Source organism: Paramisgurnus dabryanus, chromosome 24, assembly GCF_030506205.2.
Source record: "Paramisgurnus dabryanus chromosome 24, PD_genome_1.1, whole genome shotgun sequence".
Taxonomy (NCBI): Eukaryota; Metazoa; Chordata; class Actinopteri; order Cypriniformes; family Cobitidae; genus Paramisgurnus; species Paramisgurnus dabryanus.
In genome coordinates this window covers 28,215,201-28,242,566 of record NC_133360.1, presented here as the reverse complement: position 1 = coordinate 28,242,566, position 27,366 = coordinate 28,215,201, and the positions used below count along the sequence as shown (strand labels likewise).

The 27,366-nt window shown below is 36.1% G+C and overlaps 4 protein-coding genes across 5 annotated transcripts; 2 read left to right on the top strand and 2 right to left on the bottom strand.

Moving 5' to 3' along the window:
- Positions 1 to 213: 213 nt before the first annotated feature.
- sec13 (SEC13 homolog, nuclear pore and COPII coat complex component) lies at positions 214 to 7,920 on the bottom strand. The gene is made up of 9 exons (XM_065259790.2): positions 7,789 to 7,920; positions 7,299 to 7,343; positions 6,784 to 6,899; positions 5,109 to 5,260; positions 4,852 to 4,985; positions 4,590 to 4,723; positions 2,948 to 3,068; positions 2,711 to 2,857; positions 214 to 662 (listed from the first exon to the last, which is right to left on the bottom strand). Exons 1-9 carry the CDS (start codon positions 7,789 to 7,791, stop codon positions 552 to 554), a joined length of 963 nt encoding a protein of 320 aa, XP_065115862.1. The 5' UTR covers positions 7,792 to 7,920; the 3' UTR covers positions 214 to 551.
- A 104-nt stretch (positions 7,921 to 8,024) lies between these two features.
- On the top strand, positions 8,025 to 17,391 carry cand2 (cullin-associated and neddylation-dissociated 2 (putative)). Its single transcript, XM_065259789.2, has 15 exons — positions 8,025 to 8,219; positions 8,847 to 8,990; positions 9,295 to 9,449; positions 10,051 to 10,174; positions 10,477 to 10,733; positions 10,831 to 10,936; positions 11,353 to 11,498; positions 11,618 to 11,904; positions 11,978 to 12,119; positions 12,194 to 13,696; positions 14,462 to 14,557; positions 15,259 to 15,428; positions 15,575 to 15,739; positions 16,823 to 16,930; positions 17,049 to 17,391. Exons 1-15 carry the CDS (start codon positions 8,152 to 8,154, stop codon positions 17,271 to 17,273), a joined length of 3,696 nt encoding a protein of 1,231 aa, XP_065115861.1. The 5' UTR covers positions 8,025 to 8,151; the 3' UTR covers positions 17,274 to 17,391.
- Positions 17,379 to 19,246, bottom strand: rpl32 (ribosomal protein L32). Its single transcript, XM_065259791.2, has 4 exons — positions 19,154 to 19,246; positions 18,414 to 18,514; positions 18,044 to 18,225; positions 17,379 to 17,556 (listed from the first exon to the last, which is right to left on the bottom strand). The coding sequence occupies exons 2-4, from the start codon at positions 18,507 to 18,509 to the stop codon at positions 17,427 to 17,429; spliced, it is 408 nt and encodes a 135-aa protein (XP_065115863.1). The 5' UTR covers positions 18,510 to 18,514; positions 19,154 to 19,246; the 3' UTR covers positions 17,379 to 17,426.
- A 1,472-nt stretch (positions 19,247 to 20,718) lies between these two features.
- ssuh2.1 (ssu-2 homolog, tandem duplicate 1) lies at positions 20,719 to 27,272 on the top strand. Of its 2 annotated transcripts, none has more exons than XM_065259904.2 (12): positions 20,719 to 20,818; positions 22,731 to 22,820; positions 24,533 to 24,617; positions 25,061 to 25,190; positions 25,280 to 25,340; positions 25,431 to 25,555; positions 25,683 to 25,745; positions 25,913 to 25,992; positions 26,072 to 26,164; positions 26,269 to 26,374; positions 26,568 to 26,675; positions 26,913 to 27,272. In XM_065259904.2, the coding sequence occupies exons 1-12, from the start codon at positions 20,794 to 20,796 to the stop codon at positions 27,045 to 27,047; spliced, it is 1,101 nt and encodes a 366-aa protein (XP_065115976.1). In that variant the 5' UTR covers positions 20,719 to 20,793; the 3' UTR covers positions 27,048 to 27,272. The 2 variants fall into 2 exon arrangements, with proteins under 2 accessions (XP_065115976.1, XP_065115975.1); XM_065259903.2 differs by having other exon boundaries at positions 22,731 to 22,826; positions 26,913 to 27,271.
- Positions 27,273 to 27,366: the final 94 nt, after the last annotated feature.

Sequence of the window (27,366 nt, the reverse complement as noted above, 5' to 3'; positions counted from 1 at the left end):
TGTACCCGCAGTTATATAATCACCCATAGGACAGGACTGAGTTTTATCTATCAGAAAATAAAACCAGTAGGCTTTTAAAAATAAAAAAAATATTTGTGAAGTCATCAGGTTAAAGAAGAATTATGAATAATGCACAATAAATAAGATCAGGAAAGTAAATCTGGGGCATAACCTGTTATCAAGTTAGCTACAGTAAAAGAATAGGAAACAGACTGATAGTAGAAATTGTTTTTATTCTTCATTGGTTTTGCAGATCTCCACGGTCGGGTTGTACATCAGGACCAGCTTTCATTTAGTTTAACACACAACATATAACACAATGAAGTATTTCTTACCATAATTAACATGTTAAGAGTTATTTTCATAAACCATACAAGAGACATAAACATTTTGTTCGGACATAAACTAAAACATAAGTCCGACAGGGCAAAATTTCATATTGGTTCCAACACCTGGAAATCTGTGGGCGATAGAAGCACTTAAATCTTTTATGAAAAGTCTTTGAGAGTTGATAGGAGTTGGCGTTTGGAGATTGGAGGAGGAATTGAGCTTTATTGCTCATTCTGCTGGTTTTCTGTGATGGAGGACACGGCTCCCTGTCCTTTGTTGACGTCGCTGATACAAGCCCACTGTCCTTCCACAGACTCTTTCCATAGGGTCACCTGTAGGCAGAAGATAATAGAAAACCTCACATCAGGTCACATCATAGACAATCATAAACACGCACTATTCGCCTCAAACACGTCTTCGCCCAAGTTGAAAATATTCACGAAGACACGAAGTTTCAACTCGAGCTAAAAATTCGTATGACATGAAGTTAAATCCCGCGAGTAATCTAGAGCGAGGAAAGGATGCCCCATGTTTGGTGTGTACGTAGCATAACTGTGGATTCACACCAGACACAAGTTCAACGATTTGCGCAAGTAGATTACATACAAAGTCAATGCAAAGACACGATCAGACGCATACTCGCGTGGGGTGATGCGAATTACGAGATATGGGCGGTGTGTTTGCTGCGAAAACACACGCTATTAGCCTCAAACGCATCTTTGCCCAAATTGAAAATATTTAACTCAAGCGAAAAAAAAATTGCATGACACGAAATTAAATCCCGCTGGTAATCTAGAGCGAGTAACGCAATGCCCCGCATTTGGTGTGTACGCAGCATAACTGTGGGTTCACACCAGACGCGAGTTCAACGATTTGCGCGAGTAGATTACATACAAAGTCAATGCAAAGACACGATCAGGCACGTCCTCGCGTGGGGCGATGCGAATGACGAGATATGGGCGACAAGTTTGACGCGAAACACGCGCTATTCGCCTCAAACGCGAAAATATTTAACTTGAGCTAAAAATTAGCATGACACGAAATTAAATCCCGCTGGTAATCTAGAGCGAGTAACGCAATGCCACGCATTTGGTGTGTACGTAGCATAACTGTGGATTCACACCAGACACAAGTTCAACGATTTGTGCGAGTAGATTACATACAAAGCAATGCAAAGACGTGATCAGACGCATCCCCGCGTGGGGCAATGCAAATGACGAGATATGGGTGTCACATTTGCTGCGAAAACACGCGCTATTTGCCTCAAAAGCGTCTTCGGCCAAGTTGAAAATATTCAACTCAAGTGAAAAATTTGCATGACACAAAGTTAAATCCCGCGAGTAATCTAGAGCGAGTAACGCGATGCCCCGCGTTTGGTGTGTACGTAGCATAACTTCGGCGTAAAGGTACAGTGTGGGGTCTTTAGCGACATCTAGTGGTGAGATTGCAAATTGCACCCCTTAATTTCAAAACGCTTAATAAAGGAGACCTGCAGTGTATGTAGATAAAAGTGCCTCATTATAAGGTAATAAAAACAATACAGTTTATTTTTGTAAGGTCTTTATACACCACTGATAATATAATTATGTTTATTATATTGCATTTCTGTCAAGAGATCCTTCTAAAAGCTAAAAGTCCCTGCACAAGAAATAAATTCCAAATGTGAAAAACATGGGTAAGGGGGCTGTTAAGATGTTTAACTTGCCATGATGAACATTAGAAGAACAACCCATTATCTAGCTTCAGTCACAGCTAAACAGTCTAGATCCCATCTAGTTGGCATATGATAATTACGGCAAGCCAACGAAGCACCAAATGTCCTCGCGAACATTAACAAGGAAATCAAAATAATGCTGGCTCTTGCATTTCAATGCTCTTCTGTATTTAACCTCTGCTTATTTTCTAACCTTTCTGCATTATTTATCTGACACACTGCATGTGGTTTATAACGGTAATGGTGCGCTCATCTGTAAATAAATGACCCGGCGCTTGTCGCTTTGAATAATTGGTAGGCACGAAAGCAAACAAACCGTTCCCGAGTCATATTTTATAGAAGTGCAGATGGATTTCCTAACACCAGGGCGATGCTAGGTGAAATAACCCCAGTCATTAATTCTTCAATGTGAAAGTGCTTTAATACCCAAGCTCTGTAAAATGAGTAATGGCGATGGGTAAATCGCTGCCCTGCAAACTCAAATGACTTTTTTCCTGTAATCCCATGGGATGAGAGCCAAAGACTGCAAAGTTTCACGGTAGGTATTAGATGAATCACAAAGAGCTTGTCGAAGAAAATGAAAAGCCTGGCGTCTATTTCTATAACTTCAGAAGCGTGAGAGATACGAACAACAACACATTTTTCAGGTAGTAAATGTGCACGTACTTTGTTGTCCCCGCCAGACACAGCCAGGATGTTTCCTGTGATGGACCAGCTCACATGCCACACCACGTCGTTGAATTTGTGGAGGAGTTTGGCCGTCCAGGTGTTGCCTGTCGGGTCGTCGCACGTCCAGATAAACACTCGACCATCCTGTAGGGTTTCAAAAGAGCTCAATAAATTTATGGCGTAAAAATACAATATTCAAAGTGTATATATAATGTACAGTTTGGTTGCCGTTACCTGAGAGCAGCTGGCAATTGTGCTAGTTGGCAGACCAATAGAAGGAGCCCAGCCGACGTCTCTCACCCAATCACTGTGAGCCTCCAACTTCTGGTCCTCTTTCCACTGGCCATCTTCCTCTCTGGTAAAAAAAACATTGTTTAGTTGAACTGCAGTGATATTAAACCATTTACATATTTAATTAAATATACTTTATTTTTATCCATTTGTTTGAAAACAATTAATTCAACAAAGTAAAAAAAAAATATACATTTATCTTCAAAACAAACAAACAAAAAGTTTACTAACAGGCCAAGTAAACAAAAACTCATTTTATTAACATATAATCTCATTTAAATCTCTATACCACCTTGTATATATATTAGGGCTGTCCAAAGATTAATCGTGATTAATCGCGATTAATCGCAAACAAAATAAAAGTTTGTGTTTGCATAATGTGCATAATGCATGTGTTTAATTATTATGTATATTTAAATACACACATACATGTATAAATATAAAATTTTTAAAATTTATGTATATGTTTTATGTATTTATTTATATATAATATTAAATATATAAAACTCTAAATAAATAATAATAATAATCATTTATATATTTAATTAATTATCCTTTATTTTTATCCATTTGTATGAAAATAGTTTGTTCATACAAATTTCAGTTTGTATTAATTCAACAAAGTAAAAAATGTATAAATTTATCCTTAAGTAAACAAAAACTAATTTATTAACATAATCTCATTTAAATCTCTACACCACCTTGTATTTATTTATCTATTTATTTATATGGGCTGTCAAAAGATTAATTGTGATTAATTGCATACAAAATAAAAGTTTGTGTTTGCGTAATGTACCGGTATGTGTAATTATTATGTATATATAAATATACACATACATGTATAAATTTAAGATTTTTTTATGTATATATTTTTTATTTATATTTAACATAAAATATTTTAAAATCTAAATAAATAAGTATATACATGTAAATGTTTCTTAAATACATACATGCATGTATAATACAAAATAACAACACACAGTGCACACACCTATATTATGCAAAACATACTTTTATTTTGTATGCGATTAATCGCGATTAATCTTTTGACAGCCCTAAACGTTATTCTAACTTAATAAATGAAAAATCTAGAATTGTTTACTCATCCTCATGTTGTCCTTAACCTGTATGAGTTTATTTATTTTGCTGAACACAAAAAAAAGATATTTTGAGCAATGTTTTTACCATAAAGTTTTGGGGCGCCATTGACTTCCATAGAATTTTGTTTCCTGCTTGATTACAAACTTCTTCCATCGTGTTCAACAGAACGGAGCAATTTATACAGATTTGAAACAACTTGAAGGTGAGTAAATTATGACAGAAGTGAACTCTCCATTTAAATATGCTAAATATAGCTTAACATGCTATTGCTAACCTCAAAATGCCAACATTATGGCTATTAAAAATATAAATTATTATAATCAGTAATTACTACTAGCATACAAAATGTGTCTAGTTGTATATATGTAGTCGCACAAAAGTTTGCATTACAAGACATTGAGAACATTGCGTGAAGCGATGCGGTTAAAAGCTGACAGCAGGTGACCAAAGACAGCGAGCTCTGTAAAATAAGGGCAGAACTCACTTCCACAGCTTGACCAGATTGTCGCAGCCTCCAGACACAAATCTCTTGATGTAGTTGGGCTTCTGTCCTGACGGCTGCTCGATCAAACTCCCAGGGACGACAGCTGGGGCCCAACTCACTGCATTACAACCAATCTGCCATAGACAAAAGAAAGCATGAAACTCATGAATGGGACATAAAAACAAAACAAACTGCGATTGGTCGCTTAAGTTCTCAAATGAGGAGCAGCCACCTAATATCAGCTTTGATTTTATTTACTCACTGTGTGTGCATTGTTGATCTTCTTAATATCCCAATGGCCATCACCAGAACATGTTAACACTGAAATGGCACCATCAGAGCTGCCACAGGCCAGGATTAAACCGAAGTCATATGGTCCCCAGCAAAGAGAATTCACTGCAAAAAACAAAATTAAAGATTTTTATTTCAGACCTGGCGCTGCCTGCCAGTGTAAAGGAAAGCAATGTTACGCCCTTACGTTTATTACATACAGTATAAAAAACAAATATGAGAAGTTACCCGATGAGTCGTGGCCTGTGTATTCATACATCTTATCCCAGGTGCCATTCTCTTCTTTCCAGATGATCACCTTCCTGTCATAGGAGCAAGACGCCAGTATGTTGCCGTACATGGGGTGAGCCCAGGCCACCTGCCACACTGGACCCTCATGTCTGCCAAAAGAGATTACACAAGTGACTAACAGACATCTTGAATTAATGTGCAATCCGACATGCTGTCATTCCTGGATGTTTACTCAGAAATGCATCTGACAACCTGTGACAACTAGTGTGCAAACTTTGCATATTCAAATCATACCGTCATAATATACACAAGCTTAAATCCAAAGGCATCAAAACTGTGGAAAACAAAACAGATCTTTTGCACTTTTTCATACACGACAACGCTGTCAAAGCGATCTGCGTTTACACCGATTCACGAAAACGACTAAAACGTTGTATTATCTGTGCTAGGCCAGTAGTTGGCGATGTTGCTTTGTAAAGAAACACTACAAACCTGTGCACATACGCATTCTCTTACAGAGCGATAAATACAAACAATTAATACGGCGAAAGCATCGAACAGTTTTGTTTACACAGACGATGATTTAGGTTTATTATTAAAAGTGACCCTTGACTAGAAACCCACAAACTTTTTTAAGATGTTTCATAAATCTTTTGTGTCCCCAGTGTACGTATTAGTGATGCACCGATGTATCGGCCGCCGATATTTATCGGCCGATTTTTGATGAATTTGAAACCATCGGCATATCGGCAATAGCACGAGAAAGGCCGATACTGATTGTTTATTAATTAACTGCATAAAGAAATCTGTAAAAAATGAGTTAATGTTGTTAATAAAATAAATGCTGAATTGCAAAAAACACCTTTGAAGGTATCATGCTGTATTATTATATTTGTTTTAGCTTAGTTTGTGCCTCTCTTATTATGTTGGTCAGTTGAATGTTACTTAGATCCAATCCATGTTCAGTAAAAATAATTTGATGCAGAAATAAACTAGTTAATAGACCAACTGTATAGGATTGTATACAAGTGTTTAATATCGGTATCGGCATCGGCCAGAAGTTGTCTGTTTAAATCCGTATCTGTATCGGCCTAAAAAAATCCTATCGGTGCATCCCTAATACGTATGTATGAACTTTTAGCTCAAAAATCATATAGATAATTTATTATAACATGTAAACATTGCCACTTTGTAGGTGTGAGCAAAAATGTTTTTTTTATGCAAATGAGCTGATCTCTGCACTAAATGCCAGTGCTGTGGTTGGATAGTACAGATTAAGGGGCGGTATGTTCCCCTTCTGACAACACAAAGGGAGTCAAATTTCAATGAGCAATTTTTTTTACGTGCTTGCAGAAAATGCTTTACCAAAACTAAGTTACTGGGTTGATTTCTTCACATTGTCTAGGTTGATAAAAGCATTGGGGACTCAATATAGCACTTAAACATGAAAACAGTCAGATTTTCATGATGACAACTTCTTTAAGCAGCATTTACAAGGAAAAAATAATGGCATTTGCACTTTGAAACGTTTGCCGTTTTCAAATTTTGTGTTTTAAGGACCCTAAACATTTTTCAGTTTCAAGTTTTCTGCTTTTGGTTGAAAAATGTGTTTGTGTAAACAGCTCCTAAGTATTGTGATCACTGTATTTGAGGACACAGAGTCACCGCTTACCCCCTCAGATCAGCCACAAGTATCTGTCCACCGTTCTTGACGTCAAAGATCTTGACGGAGCGATCGGAAGAGCAGGTGGCCAATCTGGTGCCATAGTAGTCCATCTGAGCATCATGCTGAGCACAGAATAAAGAACCAAAGTTAAGATTATGATAAAAATGCAAAAGATGATAGTAAAACAGTAACCGTGTTATTAGTGGATGATAATGTGGATCTGTCATTAAGAGGAGGTTATGCGCATCTTTAAATAAATATAACCCTACTGAAAAATCCAGATTAAGCAGGCGAGCTGGTTTTAGCTGGTCTCCCAGCTTAGTTTTAGCTGGTGTAGCAAAGTTGGTCTATCTGTATTTTGGTCACTTTTTAAGCTGGTCTAAATGGACTTAGCTGGTCAGGCTGGAGGCTAGGAGGACGAGCTTGGAGCAGCTTAAACCAGCTACAATCTTAAACTGGTCTTAGCTGGATTTTTCAGTAGGGAACTGTTAGGTACAATGTTAAAATGACAGGATACTCACAATCATGTCCTCGTGTGAGGTGTCCACTGTATTAATAACAGACACCTGAAAAATACAAGATCACAGATACACTCAACGTCAGCTTTTTGGCAAAACAAGACTTTTCAACTGAGAAACTCATAGTGAATGGTGAAGTTATTAAAACCTGACAAATCTGAAAAACCTGACAACAACCTATAAGCTACATAAATGTACATGTGTAAGTTAAACGTATTTAGCATGGTACCATCATGGTACATTTCTAGTTTAGTATGTTTTGTATAAGCATTGTTTATTGTTAATCTAACAGATATGTTCATATCATATCCCATTAACTGTTGTATATCAATGCTGGCTTTTTTAATAAAAGAGGTCTAACCTAGCACGTAAAAAGTCGTGTAGAATGAATGAAAGATTGTTTTGATGTCCAGTTAAATCGCTCATAAACTAGTACAAGGTTTAAACAATTATCCGTCATTAACAAATAAACACTCTTTATTATACCACTTACCATTTTTGTGTGTTAATCCAATCACCTTCTTAAAGATATCGTATAAAATTATCTGCGATCTATATTACTGAAGTTGTTTCAGACGTGGCAGTCGGACCGCCGGTGCGGACTCTATTTCCGCTGCGAAACAATCCGGGTAGAAACTAGGAACGCAAGAAAGGTTCCGCTGTCGAATCACACACACGTGCTGCCATTCGCGTGCATTCCAGCAAGCGGCGACAAAGCCCGTGAAGTAAATGTCGCTCATGTCTATTTATAACTGTCCGTAAGTGTCAGATTCCCAGCTCGTTCAGTCAGCCGTTATGATCTTTAACTTTTTGTATTAATTTTACTCAATTTGCGGTCCTGGTTTTCGAAGTCAAGATGTCGAATGTCACGTTTTACATTTCCAATCTACTGGATAAAATGACATCCACTGATAAAGACTTTCGGTAAGACTTGTTGCGTGCTGTGTGTTATGGACGCATGTTTTAAACACACGAGTAATGTTTATAAAAATAGCTCAGTGACAGAGCAATTACTCGCATTGTTTATGTATAGCTCAAATGAAGCTTTTGAAGACTTTAAACATATAAAGTTAACTTTACAGAATGCATATGTCACAGATTTAAACTCTGCTGGACTAAACCAGCCTAAGGTGGTTTACTGGTCTTTGCTTGAACTGGTTTAGCATTTTATTGGTGGGATGTTATCTTAGGCACTAAATCCTAACCCCAAACGCAAAACACACTACATAAAGAAATCTTGAGATTGTTTTAAAGTTTAGTGGTAGACAAATGGTGGTCTATAATGGTATTGTAATGGAAACCTTTTAAATGTGTATGCATGTTTTCTTTTATATGGACACGATAGCATGGCAACACATTCGTATTGTTAGTAAAATACATACAAACCTGGCAATCATTCAACACCGTGTTTTACATACATAGACAATTTTAATGTTGACTATCTGATATAGATTATGGTAATGTAGTGTTCAACCAGTGGATGCATGGATTTGACTGAAGTAATGTAGATCAGACTTGATGAAGACTTTGGTAAAACCGGTTCTTCTGAAGGTTTATGGCGGCCAATGACCTGATGATGGAGCTTCAAAAAGAATCCATCAAACTGGACGAGGAGAGCGAGAGGAAGATCGTATCCATGCTGCTTAAACTTCTGGAGGATAAAAACGGAGAGGTTCAAAATCTGGCCGTCAAATGGTATTAAAATGTTATTAAGCGCTTATAATGAGATTATAGTCTATAGTGGATGCAGTTTACTTACTTTGTATAGAATATTAAAGGGGGCATATCATGAAAATCTGACTGTTTTCATGTTTAAATGCTATAATTGGGTCCCCAGTTCTTCTATTAACCTAGAAATAGCAAAAAAGATCAACCTAGTAACTTAGTTTTGGTAAACCATTCTCTGCAAGTCTTTAAGATTGTAGCCAGAGCCTTACAAGAAAAGCGATATAATGTTTTTTTTGTGCTCCCATTAAGCGATTGTTAACGGTTTGTGTAGTCTTGGTCCTTTAGTGGGAAAAGTGAAGGAATGTCAGGTGGAGACGATAGTGGACACGCTTTGTTCCAACATGGTGTCAAATAAAGAGCAGCTGAGAGACATTTCCAGCATGGGACTGAAGACTGTTATCGCTGAACTGCCACCGTCATCTACAGGTATTCATATTAACTTAATAAGATTTATAGGTTCCCGTCAACCTAGAAAATGTGAAAAAAATCAACCCAGTTACTTCTCTGCAAGCATGTGAAAAAATATGTAATTGAAATTTGGCTCCCCTTGTGATGTCAGAAGGGGATAATACCGCCCCTTAATCTGCACTATCCAATCACGGCACTGACATTTAGTGAAGAGAGAGAAAGAGAGAGAGAAAATATTTGACAGCACAATTGAGTTTTAATTTTGACAAACCACCATTATGGCGATCAGTGTTTGCATTATCAGATTATTTGCATTTTAAAGGACACACCCAAAAACGGCACATTTTTGCTCACGCCTACAAAGTAGAAATTTTAACATTTTATAATAAATCATCTTTGGGGTATTTTGAGCTAAAACATCACATACACACTCTGGGGACAACAAAGATTTATTTGACATCTTAAAAAAATTTCATAATATGACCCCTTTAAAATGTCTAAGTTCACCTGTGCATGCATTCAACAGATGATTATATCCAAAGCAAGAATTGGTTATTAGTTTGTGTTTGTCACAGCACTGTGGTCAATAATAATGCTGTTGATCTTTTTTGTCATCAAGGTTCAAACCTTACAGTCAACATTTGTAAGAAGATCACATCGCAGCTGATCGGAGCTCTGGGAATGCAAGACGATGTGTCCATTCAGCTGGAAGCTTTAGATATTCTCTCTGACATGCTGGGCAGGTATTATATATATATTATAGTACATAATACTTTTCCATATAGCTTATATTGAAGCCTTTTTTTGTGATTTATTGTTTTTTTTTACATAATGTACAAAAAATCTTGTAAAATATATCATTGATATCTAAGTAAGATCAAGTCTTAGATAATAAGATGTTATTTAATGCAACATTATATTATATTGACTGATCAGTGCTTTATTTGCATAAAAAAGCTATAATATGTAGCTATAATTGTGCTCGCAGTGATTCCTTCAAAACATGACTTTATTATAATGCGATAATACCTTTTCATCTGTATAGGTTGAGCACTGCTCTCATGAGTTTCCATCAGTCGATTCTGACCAGCCTCCTCGCCCAGCTGATAAGCCCTCGTATGGCTGTGAGAAAACGCTCCATCATCGCCTTGGGTCACCTGGTGCCCAGCTGTAGCCCCGCCCTCTTTACCCATCTCACAGAACACCTGATGAGCGAGCTGTCCCGTGGACCGCCCACCGCCAATGTTCGAACTTACATCCAGTGCCTGGCCACAGTCAGCAGACAGGGTGGACACAGGATCGGTGAGGATCAATTGTATTTTTCACAGCTTTTGGATATTGTTTGCCAACATAACATTATGTTGCAGAGTATTACAATATTCATTCTTGTGATCTGAAGGTGAGCACTTGGAGAAGATTGTGCCCATGGTGGTGAAGTTTTGTAACGTGGATGATGATGAATTACGGGAGTTCTGCTTTCAGGCCTTCGAAGCTTTCGTTAGCAGGTAAAAGTATTTCTATAATGTTCGCATTATGAAAACGTTTTTCAATCTGCATTTTGTTTTTTTTTGTCTCTCTGTCGCCAAACACGTGAGATTTTGATTTACTTACTGCCTGTGGTTGAGACTCCTGAACTGGGTATTTTAAAGTTGGGACCGCTCCATCACACAGTTATAAACAAGTGGCAAACCCGGCGTCGAACTGAACCTTGTTTGTGAAGCAATCCTCTCCGAATTGCAGGGAACAAACATAAACCCATTCACAATTACGTTGCTGTTTGGGAAAAACGAACTGCATTTGTCGAACCATTTTGATATAAAACAAAGTTGTCACTTGCCGTGCAATGATACCGGTAACACTCGACGGAGCAATGGTAATGCGCGTTCTCGCTCTCACTTTGATTGACTTTTTTTTTTTAAAGATGTCCAAAGGAAATGTCCTCTAACATCCAAACGATCATAAAGTTATGTCTAAAATACATCACCTACGACCCCAATTACAACTACGATGCTGATGATGACCAAGATGACAGTATGGACGTTGAAGATAGGGACGATGAAGATCAGGGTAAATGTCCTCTGTATAACACTGTGAGGTTCTCAAAATATGATCTTCTTGGACTATTTTGGGTCTACCTGTGGTAAATGTGTCTTCACTATCCTCTTCCACACACTTTTTATCTTCAGACTATGATGATGAATACAGCGACGATGATGACATGAGCTGGAAGGTGCGCCGTTCTTCTGTTAAATGTCTGGAGGCGATCGTCAGCAGCCGCCGGGACCTTCTGGTGGAGTTTTACGGATCTGTGGGTCCAACCCTGGTGTCCCGCTTTAAAGAACGAGAGGAGAACGTTAAGACTGATATTTTCTCAGCCTTCGTGGCGTTGCTTAGACAGACAAGACAGACTCACGGTCTTGCTCTGGACGCAGGTGCTAAAGAGGAACCAGCGGTCACGCTGTTAAAGAAACAGGTATGTTGAACCACAAGTTTGGAGGTCCACCTGTAATGAACTCTTGTAAAAAACATCTCATGTGTTCTCACAGGTACCGACGATAGTAAAGGCCTTACACAGACAGTTGAAGGAGAAGAGTATTAGATGTAGGCAAGGTTGCTTTAGTCTCCTGACGGAGATGGCCAATGTGCTGCCAGGTCAACTAGGAGAGCACATACCAGCCCTTATTCCAGGTTAGAAGCAATTGAAGGCTTAAGCATCCAAACATTTTGATTCAGTTGCAAACGAGTATTATATTTCTTCACAGGTATCATTTACTCCCTCACCGACAAGTCCACTTCTTCAAACATGAAGATCGATGCCCTTTCTTTCCTTAATGTTCTTCTAAGTAGCCACAACCCCGAGGTCATCCACCCACATGTTAGTGTCATCTTACCTCCTGTGGTCCATTGCGTTGAAGATCCTTTTTACAAAATCACATCTGAGGCCCTCCAAGTCACGCAGCAGATTGTCAAGATCATGCGGCCGTTGGAAAAACCCAGCACGTTCGACGCTAAGCCTTACGTAAAAACTGTGTTTACTTGTACGCTAAAGAGGTTGAAGGCATCTGATATAGACCAAGAAGTAAAAGAGAGGGCCATTTTTTGCATGGGTCACATTTTGAGTCACCTAGGTGACCAGCTTGGAGCCGACCTGCAGCCTACCTTGCAGATATTTCTGGAGAGGATTAAAAACGAAATCACCAGACTTATAGCAGTGAGGACTTTAACCCTCATTGCTTCTTCGCCGCTTAAAATCGACTTAAGACCGATTTTAACAGAGGGCATCCCAATCCTCGGATCTTTTTTACGGAAGAACCAGCGAACCTTGAAGTTGAACACGGTAACGGCCCTGAACGTGATGGTCACGAACTACAGCGACAGCTTCAAGCCCCCTATGATAGAGTCCATATTGACGGAGATCCCCGCTTTGATTCAGGAGAGTGATATGCATATCTCGCAGGTCGCCATTACCCTCATTACCTGCATGGCCAAGGTTTGCCCATCATCCTTGAGTAAGATTGGCGGCACAATATTACCCGAAGTGCTTAACTTAGTCCATTCCCCTCTACTTCAAGGAGGTGCACTAAATTCAATACTGGAGTTCTTCAAAGTCCTTGTGGCAACCAAGGCCAACAACATGAGCTACAATGACCTCCTCAAGGCCTTAAAGGGGCCTTTCTACGAAACTAAGTCGTTCGACTCCATGTCCGTGCATAAACAGTCCTACTACTCTGTGGCCAAGTGCGTAGCAGCGTTGTCCACAGCCTGCCCCAAAGAAGCTTCTGGTGTGGTCACCAACCTTATTCAAGAGGTCAAGAACCCCAAATCATCAGAGTCTGTGAGGATTCTAGCATTGCTGTGCCTTGGGGAAATCGGGCGTTTTATGAACTTTGAAGGGCAGAAGGAGCTGAAGGGGGTCGTAATGGAGGCTTTCGGTTCCCCGAACGAAGAGGTAAAGTCCGCCGCGTCATTCGCCTTGGGAAACATCTGTGTCGGAAACCTAGGAGAGTACCTGCCGTTCATGCTAAAGGAGATCGGGAGCCAACCGAGGAGACAGTATCTGCTTCTGCACTCCCTGAAGGAGATGATCAGCGCTTTATCTGTTGAGAGCCTTAAGCCTCATGTGGAAAACATCTGGGCTCTGTTGTTCAAACACTGCGAATGTGCGGAGGAGGGCACTCGCAGCATTGTAGCCGAATGTTTGGGGAAACTCACTCTGGTTAATCCGTCCGAGCTTCTGCCGAGGCTAAAGAAACAACTGTCCTCAGGTAGTTCGAGATTAAGGATTACCTTGATCATTTGTAGATAATATGTGGTTTTCTTAAACAAAAATACATTCATTTGACGTAACATTTACTTTTAAGCATTTAGCAGATGCTTTTATCCACAGCGGCTTATATAACAAAGCGTTTCATATACGGAGGCAATAATAAGAACTGCTACGATATTTCAACAATTGTTATAGACCAAATAAGAAAACCTAGATTTGACTATTAAAGGTGCAGTGTGTAATTTTTAGAAGGATTTCTTGACAGAAATGCAAAATAATATACAAAACTATATGATCAGGGGTGTATAAAGACCTTTCATTATGAACCGTCATGTTTTTATTACCTTAGAATGAGATGTTTTTATCTACATACATTGAGGGTCCCCTTACGTGGAAGTCACCATTTTGTGCCGCCATTTTTCTACAGAAGCCCTTAACGGACCAACTTTTTTAATAAGTTGTCTCTGACAATGACATGTTTGTCCGGTGGCGGCTGACGTAGCTTCCCTATGTGTTTCAAAAGCGAGGGGTTAGCTAAGGACTAAGCTGTTGGTTGCAATGTGCAACCTCACCACTAGATGCCACAAAAATGTACACACTGCACCTTTAATGAGGTATGAATTTTTCAATTATTTTAATAGGCAACCAGAATTATTCAAGTACATTCACACTCACAGAAATACATATTAAATATAGTTTAACATATTAATCTTGTATTATGTGCCTATATAGATTTGTTGTATTTATATGGATTCGGTTTCAGGTTCACCACTTTCCCGCAGTACGGTTGTAACTGCAGTGAAGTTCACCATAGTAGATCATCCCATGCCAATAGACTCACTTCTTAAAGGATGCATTGGTAATAAGTCAAATTGTTTTTACCTTTTATTCTTATTTTAAATAACTTTCTGTATCTTATAGTAAATCCACCGAGATACTTAAAGTAAAAAGATATTGTAAAGGGCACATATTATGCAAAATCCAAATGTGTTTGTAGGGTGCCAACACACATTTATGTCCAAAGAAAAAAATCACTCCTTTTTTAAACCTCATTAAACGAAAGCAGACATGATGTTTTGATTCTCTTGTTAGTGTGATGTCACACTGATAAAGCCCCACCCACGGCCACTGACTGACTGGTCAATTTTACCCAAAAGCTTTTTAAAATGTGTTTGTTTGCACATTATAGTGCTAATGTGGCTAAATATACTATTGTCTCAGACTTTATTCAAAGTAATCAGATATATTTTTTACCTTAAGCGCTCACTGTCTGTTGGTAAGGGAGTGAGAAGCTGTAGCTCATTTGCATTTAAAGGTACAAACATCAAAACTGCTTGTGCTTTTTTGCTCCCACCCAAATAGGGGCATTTTGGACATGCTGTAAAAAATAATCGGGGTGTTTAAGCTGAAACGTATAAATAGGCATAACGTGTGCCCTTTAAACAAAAGGTTTTAGTAGCATATGAAAATGAACATGAGCGCATTTAATTTAAGTAAACAGGTAAAAAGCTTTGCTATTTAATGGTTGAACAAAAATCCAGTTTGTTATTCTGCTGTCAGGTGATTTCTTGAAGACGCTCCAGGACCCTGATCTTAATGTACGGCGGGTGGCTTTGGTAATGTTCAATTCGGCGGCCCACAACAAACCCTCTCTGATCCGTGGGCTTCTGACCTCACTACTCCCACATCTATACAATGAGACCAAGATCAGAAAAGACCTCGTTCGAGAGGTACACATTACCATCATTTATTAAATTATCATCTTTTGAACTGTCCCTTTACGAACACATGTAATACTTTAATAAAAAATATCTATGACTTTTTATTTTTAAAATATTAACTGATCTTATTAATTTTGTTTCAATTGATTGTTCAGGTTGAGATGGGTCCTTTCAAGCACACAGTAGATGATGGGTTGGATGTCAGAAAAGCAGCGTTTGAATGCATGTATACTCTACTGGACAGCTGCCTGGACTGTTTGGACATCTTTGAGTTTCTGAATCACGTTGAGGAAGGCTTGAAAGACCATTATGACATTAAAGTAAGTGAAGATTTTCATGAGGCGTGGACTCACAGTTGGATTGTGAAATGTTGTACACTGAAGGTCATGTGCTTTGTGACTGGCAGACTGATAAAAATCCCCAACAACAGCTGATTTGTGGTTAGTTTTGGATTAGGTCCCAATAAGTAGTATATCAGGCATGAAGTAGGACACTTTCATGTGTCCCTCATTGTATAAAATAGTTCCCATTGTGCTTATCAAATTATCGAATTTATGCCAAGTATGGAAGCCCATTTCCGCCACATAAGAAAAAAACATGCTCTGATAAATCATAATTATGAGATAGAAAGTTGAATTTATGACTTTAAAAGTCATAATTATGATATAGACAAAATTATTCCTAGTCATTCTTTTGGGTTTTATCTCATAATTATGACTTTTTAAAACACAATTTAGACTTTTTTTTATCTCATATTACTTTTTTAAAAACATAATTATGAAATAAAGTTGAAATTATGACTTTAGAAATTCATAATTTTGACTTTTATATCATACGTTTCGGTCATAAGTCATACTATTGGGTTTATCTCACAATTTTGATTTTATCTCATAATTTCGACTTTTTATCTCATATTACTTTTTTAAAATCATAATTATGAAATACAGTTTAAATTATGACTTTTAGAAATTCATAATTTTGACTTTTATATCCTAATTATTTTGAAAGTATTAGTATTGGGTTTTATCGAACAATTTTGACGATCTCATAACTATGAATTTTTAAATCACAATTTCGACTTTTTATCTCATATTACTTTTTTAAAATCATAATTATGAAATAAAGTTTAAATTATGACTTTGAAAATTCATAATTTGACTTTAATATTCTTATTTTTTAAAGTCCTAGTATTGGGTTTTATCTCACAATTTTGATTTTCTCTCATAATTATGACTTATAAGTCATAATTTCAACTTCCACCAAAGCATGTTTTTATTTCTTATGTGGCGGAAATGGGCTTCCATATAAAAGTTTAGAAGTGCAATAAAGACTGACATGATGCCTATTACACATCTTAAATTAAAACATTGATACTTACTAATATTCTCATCTTGGTTTCTTAGATGCTGACTTTCATTATGTTGGCCAGACTTTCTAAACTCTGTCCATCATCTGTGGTACAAAGACTGGACAGGCTAGTTGAACCATTAAAAGCTACTTGCACTACAAAGGTGAGTACTAAAATACAGAAAATTTTATGTAAACGCATAGGAGCCCATAAACTGTAAACGCACAGAAACATTGAGGTTACCCATGTCTCTAATCTCATCTATTTGTGTAAACACAAAGGTAAAAGCTGGCTCAGTGAAGCAAGAATTTGAGAAGCAAGAAGAGCTGAGGCGTTCTGCCATGCGCGCCGTTGCCGCCCTGCTGTCTATCAGCGAAGTAGAAAAGAGCCCTGCTATGGCCGACTTTGCCAATCAGATCAGAAGCAATGCAGAAATGGCAACCATCTTTGACAGCCTTCAAGGAGACCCCTTAACAGGGGCAGTGGAATCCATGGACACTAGTTAGGGTTTAAACTTAGTTTGTGTGATGGAAACTGCACACTTAACATTTTTACAAATGTAAACTGTAAAATGTGTATCTATTAGACCAAAAAAAGTCAGTACATAAAAATTTGGTTTTACAATTTTTCCACTTTATTGAACAGATGAGACAAGCAATTTATTCGTTCTCCTCGCTGCGCAGTCTGGCGTTGGGGTTTGTGACCTTAATGGCCAGCTGAGCGGCCCTCTCCACAATAAGCTTCCTGTTCTTTGAAGACACATTGTGTGCAATTTCGGCACAGTTGCTCCTACAAAGAAAAAAACTTAAGGTTACCGATGATGTCACGCATTTAACATCAAACCAAGCTTGTTTCAGTGTAATCAAAACTTAAATTCTAGTTCTCAGAAAGAGGCCCAAACACAAGCGCTAGTCACTTATTGCAGATTATCTTCCACCTGCCAGCTATGAAAAGAACTAGAGGTGGAATGGGCATTTCCTCTGCCGTACTATCTCTCCAAATTCAACACCTGAAAGAATATAAACAATTCAACAGGTATGATCTTGGAGATACAAGTGTGACGCAGTCTGTGAAATCCCAGATAAAAAGTCAATTCTGAAAGAATTTTAAGTAATCAAACTTTAAATCTCTTGATCTCAATATAATTTAATTATGACTTTAACCTGGATTTCACAGACAGGGTCACATTTCTCACTTAATCGATTTCTGACCAAATAATTAAAAGAACCTAAAAGTCAATTTGGTGGCTACATATGAGAAAAGTTTACGCTCTTACTTGTTGGTCATCATTAGGACTTCAAGTTCCTTGATGTTGTGGACCAAGAACTTCCTGAATCCAGAGGGCAGCATGTGTTTGGTCTTTTTGTTGCTTCCATAACCGATGTTAGGCATCAACATCTGACCCTTGAAGCGCCGACGGACCCTGTTGTCAATACCTCTGGGCTTCCTCCAGTTTTTCTATACAAGATGAGAATTAAAAATGCGTTACAGCAACAAGTGGCATTAGTGATAACTTTTACCATGGTCCATACAGATGTGCAATATTAATCTCCAAGAAACAAACCTTCTAGTTTTAATTTTCATGACTTGCATTGATGGAAAACTATTAAAATCCCAAATATTTTAATTACTGTAAACTTTCTTACACTGATCTTGACATAGCGATCCGACTGATGTCTGATGAACTTCTTGGTCCTTTTCTTGACGATTTTAGGCTTGGTGAGAGGTCTGAGGGCTGCCATTGTGGCTGCAATAAACACATAACAGTAATAAATGAGTATTACAATAAAATGTACTATAAAACATCAGTCTGGGTTAAGAATTCATGCATGGTGCACGCAGATTTGCTAACTAATAACATTTGCCATCTGTCATACTTTGACATTTGTGAAGTACACTAACAATATTTGCAAACACTACAAAATGTGCACAGGCTACATATTGAATAACAAACAAACATGCAATAAAAACCCTGAACAATACGCACTTAACGTTACTAGAATACAGACTTAACACAAAATACGTATAAACTGAAAAGTTCTCACGTTCGTGAACACACAACACATGCAAGCTAACACAACCGCATTAGCACAACAAGCTAATAAACACAATTTAACTGCTATATTGCTTGTCTAACAGTCGTTAACAACTACTTAAACTCGTTTCTGCGAGTAAAATATATGCATTTGGTTTACACGCATTACATCAATGGCCGCCATACAGACCTTGTGTATTAATTCATATAAATATCTAATCATCTATAGCTCTGTGTTTCGCGATACACACATAATAAAATACAATAAAGGACGACACAAGCGAAAACAGTTGAAGAGTTTTATTTTAATGAAAAGATTAGAGGATGAAATTAGATTTCACTTGAGCTCACCGTTGGGTCTGTCTGTTCCGAAGACAGTCCTGAAGAAGAGAAGGAAGTGACGCAGCGAAGGCCCGGAAATAATATCAGGCAGCGGATGTTGGTACCACACTCAAATATTTCCCAATATTGCTGCGAATTTTGTTCTATTGAAATAATTAAATATAAGACATAAATTAAGATAACTGTTTTACGTTTATCTTTTTGCGTTTTTTTTAAATACACCTTTTCGTTTACTTTTTGTTTCGAAATTGTATTTTTCTATTCGTGTTATCTATTTGTATATTAAATATTGTTCAGTAAGGAAAATAATAGGAGGGCTATTTAGTATTTCGAAAGAATTTTCCACATACAGTATTTTTTTATTTCTTTAATTTCATTTTGCTAAAAGAACCTAATCTTGTTCAGATAAAATACATTAAACTTTTTCTGATTCTGTTTATAACCCTTCAATCTCATTGAATTACTAAAGCGTATACCTTAAAATGACCAGAAGCGTTTCATTATAGGCCAACTACTGATTTAATTTTCTAAAACAAATACTGCCATATTTTACACTTTTATTGTGATTATAAAATCGATTTAAGAATAACTGAACTAATAATAAAGTAAAACACCCCAATGTCTTTTTATCATTTATATTCTTAAAAAAAAGTTTTTTCTTGATTTAACTATTTAGTGTTTAGGTAAAATTATAATTTATTTTTGTTCTTTGAATTACTGACATGATAATTCATGAAATTATAATTTTCTCAAATTCCAAGTAAAAAAAAAAAAAAAGTTAATATAGTTAAACCATGGTTACCACAAAATAAGCATGGGTTTGACAGACTTAATACTGTGTAGACAAAAATTGCGATTACTACAAAAACATGTTCGGTAGGGAAAATTTAAATATTGTGAAAATAAAAACTAGACAAACTGGTCGAAATAACAAAAAAAAAGTATTCATATCTTGAAAAATGCAAATAAAAAAGTTTGTATTCATTATTAATCAACACTACTAATGTTATTACATGCATTTCAGAAGAGTTGATGATTTCATATTTAATAACCCTGATTTTTGAACTGAAACTATTTTTAGTTTTAGTGCACACAGTTTTTTTTCAGCATATTCCAAGCATTTTGGAGATGCTGCCACAGTTGTTGTATAATATTCAGATGTCTTTTCATGTAATGGAATAGCCTATACATCCAAGACACTATATTTATGTTAGGACATAAGGTCCTCAAAGACCTAGTGTGAAGAACTAGTGAACTAGATATACATCCTGGATCTCGTGGAGCATTTTGGCATGGTCATATTTGGAACCAACAGTATGTTTTATAAAACAGGTTTTTAAAGCGGTGTAGAATTTAAGACTATATACTGTAATCTTTAGTATAAACTACTGGTCCGGAAGACTAAACAATCACTTGCATTTTTCAAATTGTTTATACAATTAAGGGTTCTGTCGTGTAATCATATGCCTCTCATTATGAGACGTATAAGACATATTTCATTAGAAAAGGTCAAGCTGAAGGAACAGTGTTGTGGGTGTGGCTTTATTTGCACACAATTTCTGCCACACTTCAAAGTTTTTCTCACAGCCAGTGTGGAGCTGTAGCCAGGATCATTATTAATAAAACCTGTTCAGCATTTTGTGTATGTTATGGACTGCAAAGACGAAGATATAGGTGGGTAAAGCTTATTTTGATAAATGCTTTTAAATGTACAGTATTTTGCTTTAACATTAATTTACTGTTGTTACTGTACAGTTATAGTACAGTAACTATAATGTATATAATTAATCCACTTCTGAATAGTTTGCATAAAACTTATAAATGGTTTATACTGCATTTGTATGTAGAACTAACTGCCTCATACAAAACTTTATGTATTAAAAAATAATTGTTTAGCTAAAATCTTAATTTTGGCAGACGCCATTGTTTTACCCTATGCAATATAATACAGCATTTAAAGTTTTTTTTTATTGCATGTCCTCTTTATATTATTTATATTATTGCACTAATAATATTAAAATCAAAATCATAAAACTTTTATATCTAGACATAATTTTCAAAGATGATAACTTTCAAATTTTTGAAAGATAATATTGAAACATTTTAGTAAGGAGTTTCACACCTTTGTACCCTATGTTCATTATAGAAATTTCTGTTTTTATGCAAAAAAAAAATTCCATCTGTGGAGATCTGAACACAAAAGTAAAGAGGTAGGCCTACAGCATGCATATGTTCTGGAAAAAAAAAGAATTGAAAGAAACATGAGTGGCATCAATAGTCTTATGATATATAACTGACACATGGCATTACGAAAACTAAGTATTAGTTCCTCCTGAACTTCTGCTTTAAATAAAACATTCAGACGCATAGAAATTTTGCAAACAATCTAAGACAGCGTATTACAATGTATGTATCAAACAAATTAACATTCTGAAACTGTTTGTATCCTGTTTGCTAACACGACAGCATGTGTCTGTCATTACAAACACAATTAAACCCATAATCAGATTTATCAAACAATGACCAATTCAATTTCTTTAACAGTAAAGGAGCTATTTACAGATATGGTACTTTTCATGTTCACACTGAGACTCAAAGCCACGAAAAATTATTATATTGTAATAGCTCCTTATGTTACAGAAATAAACCTTCTTCCTGGACTTTAAGTGTGCTTGCACCCTGAAATTACAGATTTAAATGTTAATTCGCTTAATCTGCGTAAATGTCTAGAATTTTGCATTCATTGACAATTTAACACATTATTAGAATAGTTACCAGGGCATTAATATGCGGTTGCTATGATGTTATTGGTGGTTGCTAGGATCTGAGATCAAAGAGACCACATCAAAGCCCTTATAATGATCAGGTCCCTAGATACCTAAAGGTGCATTCATGGATATTTTTAATAGCTGACATGAAAGAAAACAAGTCTCCTGTAGCGCCCCCTACAGTAACATTTATGTCAGAGTGCAACAAAAATATTTTTTGTATCCAAAGGTTTTGGGCAGAATTCAAATAGCAAATAAAAATGACATTTTAATAGTTAAAGATAAGTTTTTGATGGATGTGCATTGCGAAGTTAACATTTGAATTGTATCACAGATGAGCGGCTCCTCCCTTCATTCACTGCTTTATTTTGAGGTCATTGTTTTCCTTGTTTTGCCCATTCTTCACGCTAAATCTTAAGCACAATCTCAGCTGAAGGAAAAGCACTCAGGGTGATATTTATATCCACTTGTTAGCAATTGTTTACAGTATGGCCGTAACCAAGCTGTCGTGATAAGAATTTATATATATAACTTAAGACAAACACTGATGCATTTTAAAAGCATTGCTGATGGAAAGCACCAAATTCCAGATGGCAAGAAGAAATACGATGTTAACACATGCAAATACCTCACGGATACAAGTTTACATCCTTAAAGAAGTAGTTCATCCAAAAATATGCCCCATTTTTAGGGTGGACTACCCCTTTAATCAAACAACCAATGTAATGAAATCGGACATTTGATTGGACGGTTAATATGAATGTTGGTCCTGGATCAATAAGGATGTTAATCTCTCTCTTTTTCTTTTTTTGTTGCAGATACCTGTGACCCCAACATTCCTGAAGAGGGTCCTTCTGCTCCGCCCCCCGGCTGGCTGGACAACGTAACAGGTTACGAGGAGCACAAAGGTGGAGGTTAGAGACCATAGGCACGACGCAAGTAGTCCTTGCAACCTCTTCAGACATGACTTTTTCACGATACCTTATTAGCCTCGAGTACCTTATTGCTTTTATAAAACGATTACCACACAATACAAGAATGTTTCAACGCAATTTACCGCTGCTGGGAAAAATAGTCCCTGACTGACCGTAATTTCTCAAGAGTTTACAGGCGGATGACAGGAGGATGACATCACAGTACCGCGAGAGCGATTAAACAGCAGACCGTCCGTAATTTCTCAAAACGCTCTCGCGGTATTTTGATGTCATCCGCATAATTTTTGTGTAAAATAATATTAACTCGTTGGACAAAGCTCGTTAGTGTCAAAAACTTTTGTTAAACATAGATTTTATTTTAATTTTTTGCGATAATCCAAAAGTCAAGGGAAAAATTTAATGGGCTCTCTGGCGTATGAACCCATGTCCCACTAACTTCCGGGATAAGCCTACAAAAATACGTCATCCCTGCGGCACTTTATTAGGAATAAATCTGTTTTTCTTTCTACATTTTTTTTTTTACAAAATATAATTTGATTTTTTTTTTTCATTTTTTGATAAATCTGGCAATTTTTTGTCTTGAAGAAATGAATAATTTATGTCTGTTCATAATTTCCCCTCACCATTTAAATAATGTAATGCAGTGCTTAAAGCAATTCCTTCCGGTCAGAATCAGCTTGTTAAATGTCATCTAAGCTTTATTAATAGTGATACAAAAGAACCTGATTTGATTTTAGATGGGATAAGCATATTTAATAAAACAAATTAATAATTAACATATTCAACAAATTATTCAGAACAAAACGCATAACACTAGAGGTGCATTTTATTGGGCATCTTTTATTAAATTTAAAGATTGAAAGAAAGGTTGGCTGTTACCTCCTAAGTACTGCATTCATTGAAATTCAATTCGAAATTTATTTTAAGATCTAACATAAAATATATCCTGTGAATGATACTGTGGCAACATATTTAAATGTTGAAAACTCTTGCTCATTTTGTGGAAATAACAAAACTCAAAATTTCTGGAAAAATCTATTTTTATTTAAGTAAACACCTTTATTCTTCCAAATCCTTTCAGTTAAAATAAATAATTTGTTACTAAGGCACAACTAATATTCCAATTAATTACATTGTTATTTTCTTTTATTTTTATGTATTTTCTTTTATTTATTCATAAACAAAATGTCTCTAAATCACAGCCTACCTTTACACATTACCTAACTGAAGTTGAAACATTTTTCAAATCCCTTAGATTTGTTAACAACAAGAAAATGAAAGATTTTTTTGAAATATTATGATGATTGTTTTAGTACCACTAATGCATAATGTTTTCCTATGCATGTTAACCTGTTTATTTATTTATATTTTCCTCTTCACTTATTTTATATTTGAAACTTTAAATGGATAATGCATGTGATTTCATTCCTGTATTGTTTTTTTCTGTTCATTCTGTTTTATATGTAAAATGTTTGATCCATTAATTAAAATTAAATAAATAAAAGTGCTGTATAGTGATACTGTGTCTCAAAGTAATAAATGTGTTTTAGCCAATTAGAATAAAGCATTGGAACTAACAGCTTTATAATAAGGAACACACATATTTATATATTTATGTCATCATCTTTGACATCAGTGGGGAATGCTTTTGTCATTGTGTTTTCTGTGATTTTTTTTGTTTGTAGAGTGCACAGATCAAATTTGTCCTCCTCCGCCAGACTTCGTCCCCCATCCTGAAAGTGAAAAGAATGCTTTTGTTCCAAATGTCATGTGGGTACAATGTTTTATACGTCATACTTATCATAGCATGTATAACACACTTTGTGTGTTTCTGTAGCTCAGTGGCAACATATTTCATTGGCAATATAACGGGTTCGAACCAACAAAACATACATACAGATTAAAGAAATGTACAGATTGAATTCCATTAGATAATTGATGTCACGTTGGATAATCAGCCAAATGCATAAATTTAAGATGTGGTTATTTATCTTTATTAAGTCAAATTTGAGAAAAGAAAATCATTTCTTTTAAAGGAAAACTTATTTTAAGGAATATAATACACTCTAAAAATGCTGGGTTAATTTAACCCATTGTTGGGTCAAATATAAACATTTTCTGAGTCCCTTTTTGACCCAAGGCTGGGTTGAAAATAACCTAATTATTCAGAGTATGTGTTTTCATTTTCGTTTATTGTTTTTTTTTTTTATCAGATTGCCCACTGTCTCAGAAGATGCAGCAAGAGATGCTCTACTGCAGTTTGTGGGTAAAAAGTGGACCTACAGCAGCAAACCTGCCAAAAATCTCATCTTTAAAGACATGAAGCCTTTTACAGTTTACCGTGTAGGTGCCTTCAAACATGTCCATCTTTTAGTTTATATTGTTTAATGTTTTCTCATTCAGGAAAAGTCATTTGTCCTATATCTTTTCAGTACCGCTTGGAAACATATACAGAGTCCAGATCAAGCACTTGGGAATCAGAGCCACACACAGGTAAATGAAAATGTGATTTATGCCTCAGTTCCACATCTATATCTTTTTTCATAACATTTTATTACTGTATGACAAATATATTTTGCTCAGGTCAGTCTGTGGATGGTCCTCAGAATGGAGCGATTCCTCCACCCTGGCATGTTCAAGTGTCTTACCCACCCAATTTCACTGATGTTGTACAGAAAGTCAGGGTGCCACACTCTTCATTTGTAAAGGTATTGTGTATTTCTATATTAGTTTCTTAACAAACTCTGAACACAAATACATAAAATCACACCTATAAGTGAGAATTTTTGTGGATTTTGGTATTTTGTTGCATGCTGAATTGAATTCTGATTGCAGCCCTGCTTTCGATGTCATGGTAATGGACGAGTCAGGTGCACACACTGCCGTGGAAAGGGATCGGTGGGTTGTTATTACATTATAAAATATAAATTCAAAAAAATATATAATATCAAATATACATACAGTACAACAAGTAAAATACAAACAATATAGTAGTTGTGGTGTATTGTTGACTAAGGATATATTTAATGTATAGTTTTGATAACATGTGTATGTACCCATATTAGATACACTGTATGTTTTGCCTTGCCTCTGGTCACAATCGCAATCGACGGTGTACGAACTGCCACGGCAGGGGAAGAAAAAGGTAATTTGATGATGCATAGTGTAATTTGACTTCAAATATAAACCTTGTCAATATAAAATATCCCAATTCACTTTTTTAGGTGTGTCCCTTGTCACGGAAAAGGTTACAAGATCTGTGTGACGTGTAATGGCCACAGAAACCTTGTGTATTTCATACAAGTCACAGTTTCTTGGTAAATCTGCTTACAAAATCAGACTTCTCAGGATCTTAATTTCTGTGTTTGTTATTGTTTTAGTTTTGAATGCACAAATATATCTCTCCCACTGTGTTTCTCAGGAGAAACCAGGTGTTTGAGTTCATACCTGATCGTGTGCCTGAATTCCCACTAAAGAAATTTGAGAAGGTGTCTGGGGAGACGTTCTTCAGAGATGAAAACCCCCTGGTATAAATAAGTCTCTGTATTTCCATGCATTCAGTGACTTTGTGTCAAATATTTCATATAAAACAATGAGATGTTGTTAACATAAAAACAAGCCGTTTAAATAATACTTTAACGAATGCATTCATTTAACATTATCTATAATGTAAACTTTTAAATGCTATTGTATATTGAAAACACAAATGCTTGCATTTAGGTCTATCCAGTTGATGGCTTTCCTGACCAGGACATCTGCGAGGCTTCAAAACGAACAATTCGGAGTCATCTTCTCGCATTTTCTTCTGTTAGTCGCATTTTACAGCAGGTAAGAAAGAGCCTTTATTGTGACGCTTCCTTCTTATTATTAGAAAAAAATATTATTTAAGTAAATGTTTACATAAAAGCAACCAAATGTGACTTATGACCTGGAGATGATGCAACTAAACAGTTGACCACTAGATGGAAGACTAGTCTCAAAGTGATGTCTCAAAGGTCCAAATGAAAGAGTTTAAATAGCCACATCTTTTATAGGAATATTTTAATCTGTTTTGTTTTCTTACAGCGACAAACAATTGAGCTGGTGCCTCTCACTCATGTATTCTACGCATACAATGGGAAAGACTACAATTACTTTGTTTTTGGTAGAGAAAACAAGGTTCACACAACCAACTATCCTTCTTCCTGCAGTATTTTGTAGTGTTTCTTTTTGTTTTTCACTTCTGAGGACCAAAAGCATGATGATTAGCACCACTTTTTTCTTTTCTACATTTTTTTTACAAAAAATATTGTGTTTTAGTAAACATCTACCACATATTTACTGGCAGAATATGACTTATAAATGTCTTATGATTTAAGATATGACATGCAACTTCTAAATGTGTTTTTTAAAGAATGTTTTGAATTCTAAATGCCAATAATAAAGTTAACGTTATACTGTACTGTATGTCAAGTGTGTTTGGTTTGCTGCAAAAATGTTATGGTCAGGTTTTAAAATTACAATATTTCCTAAAATAATA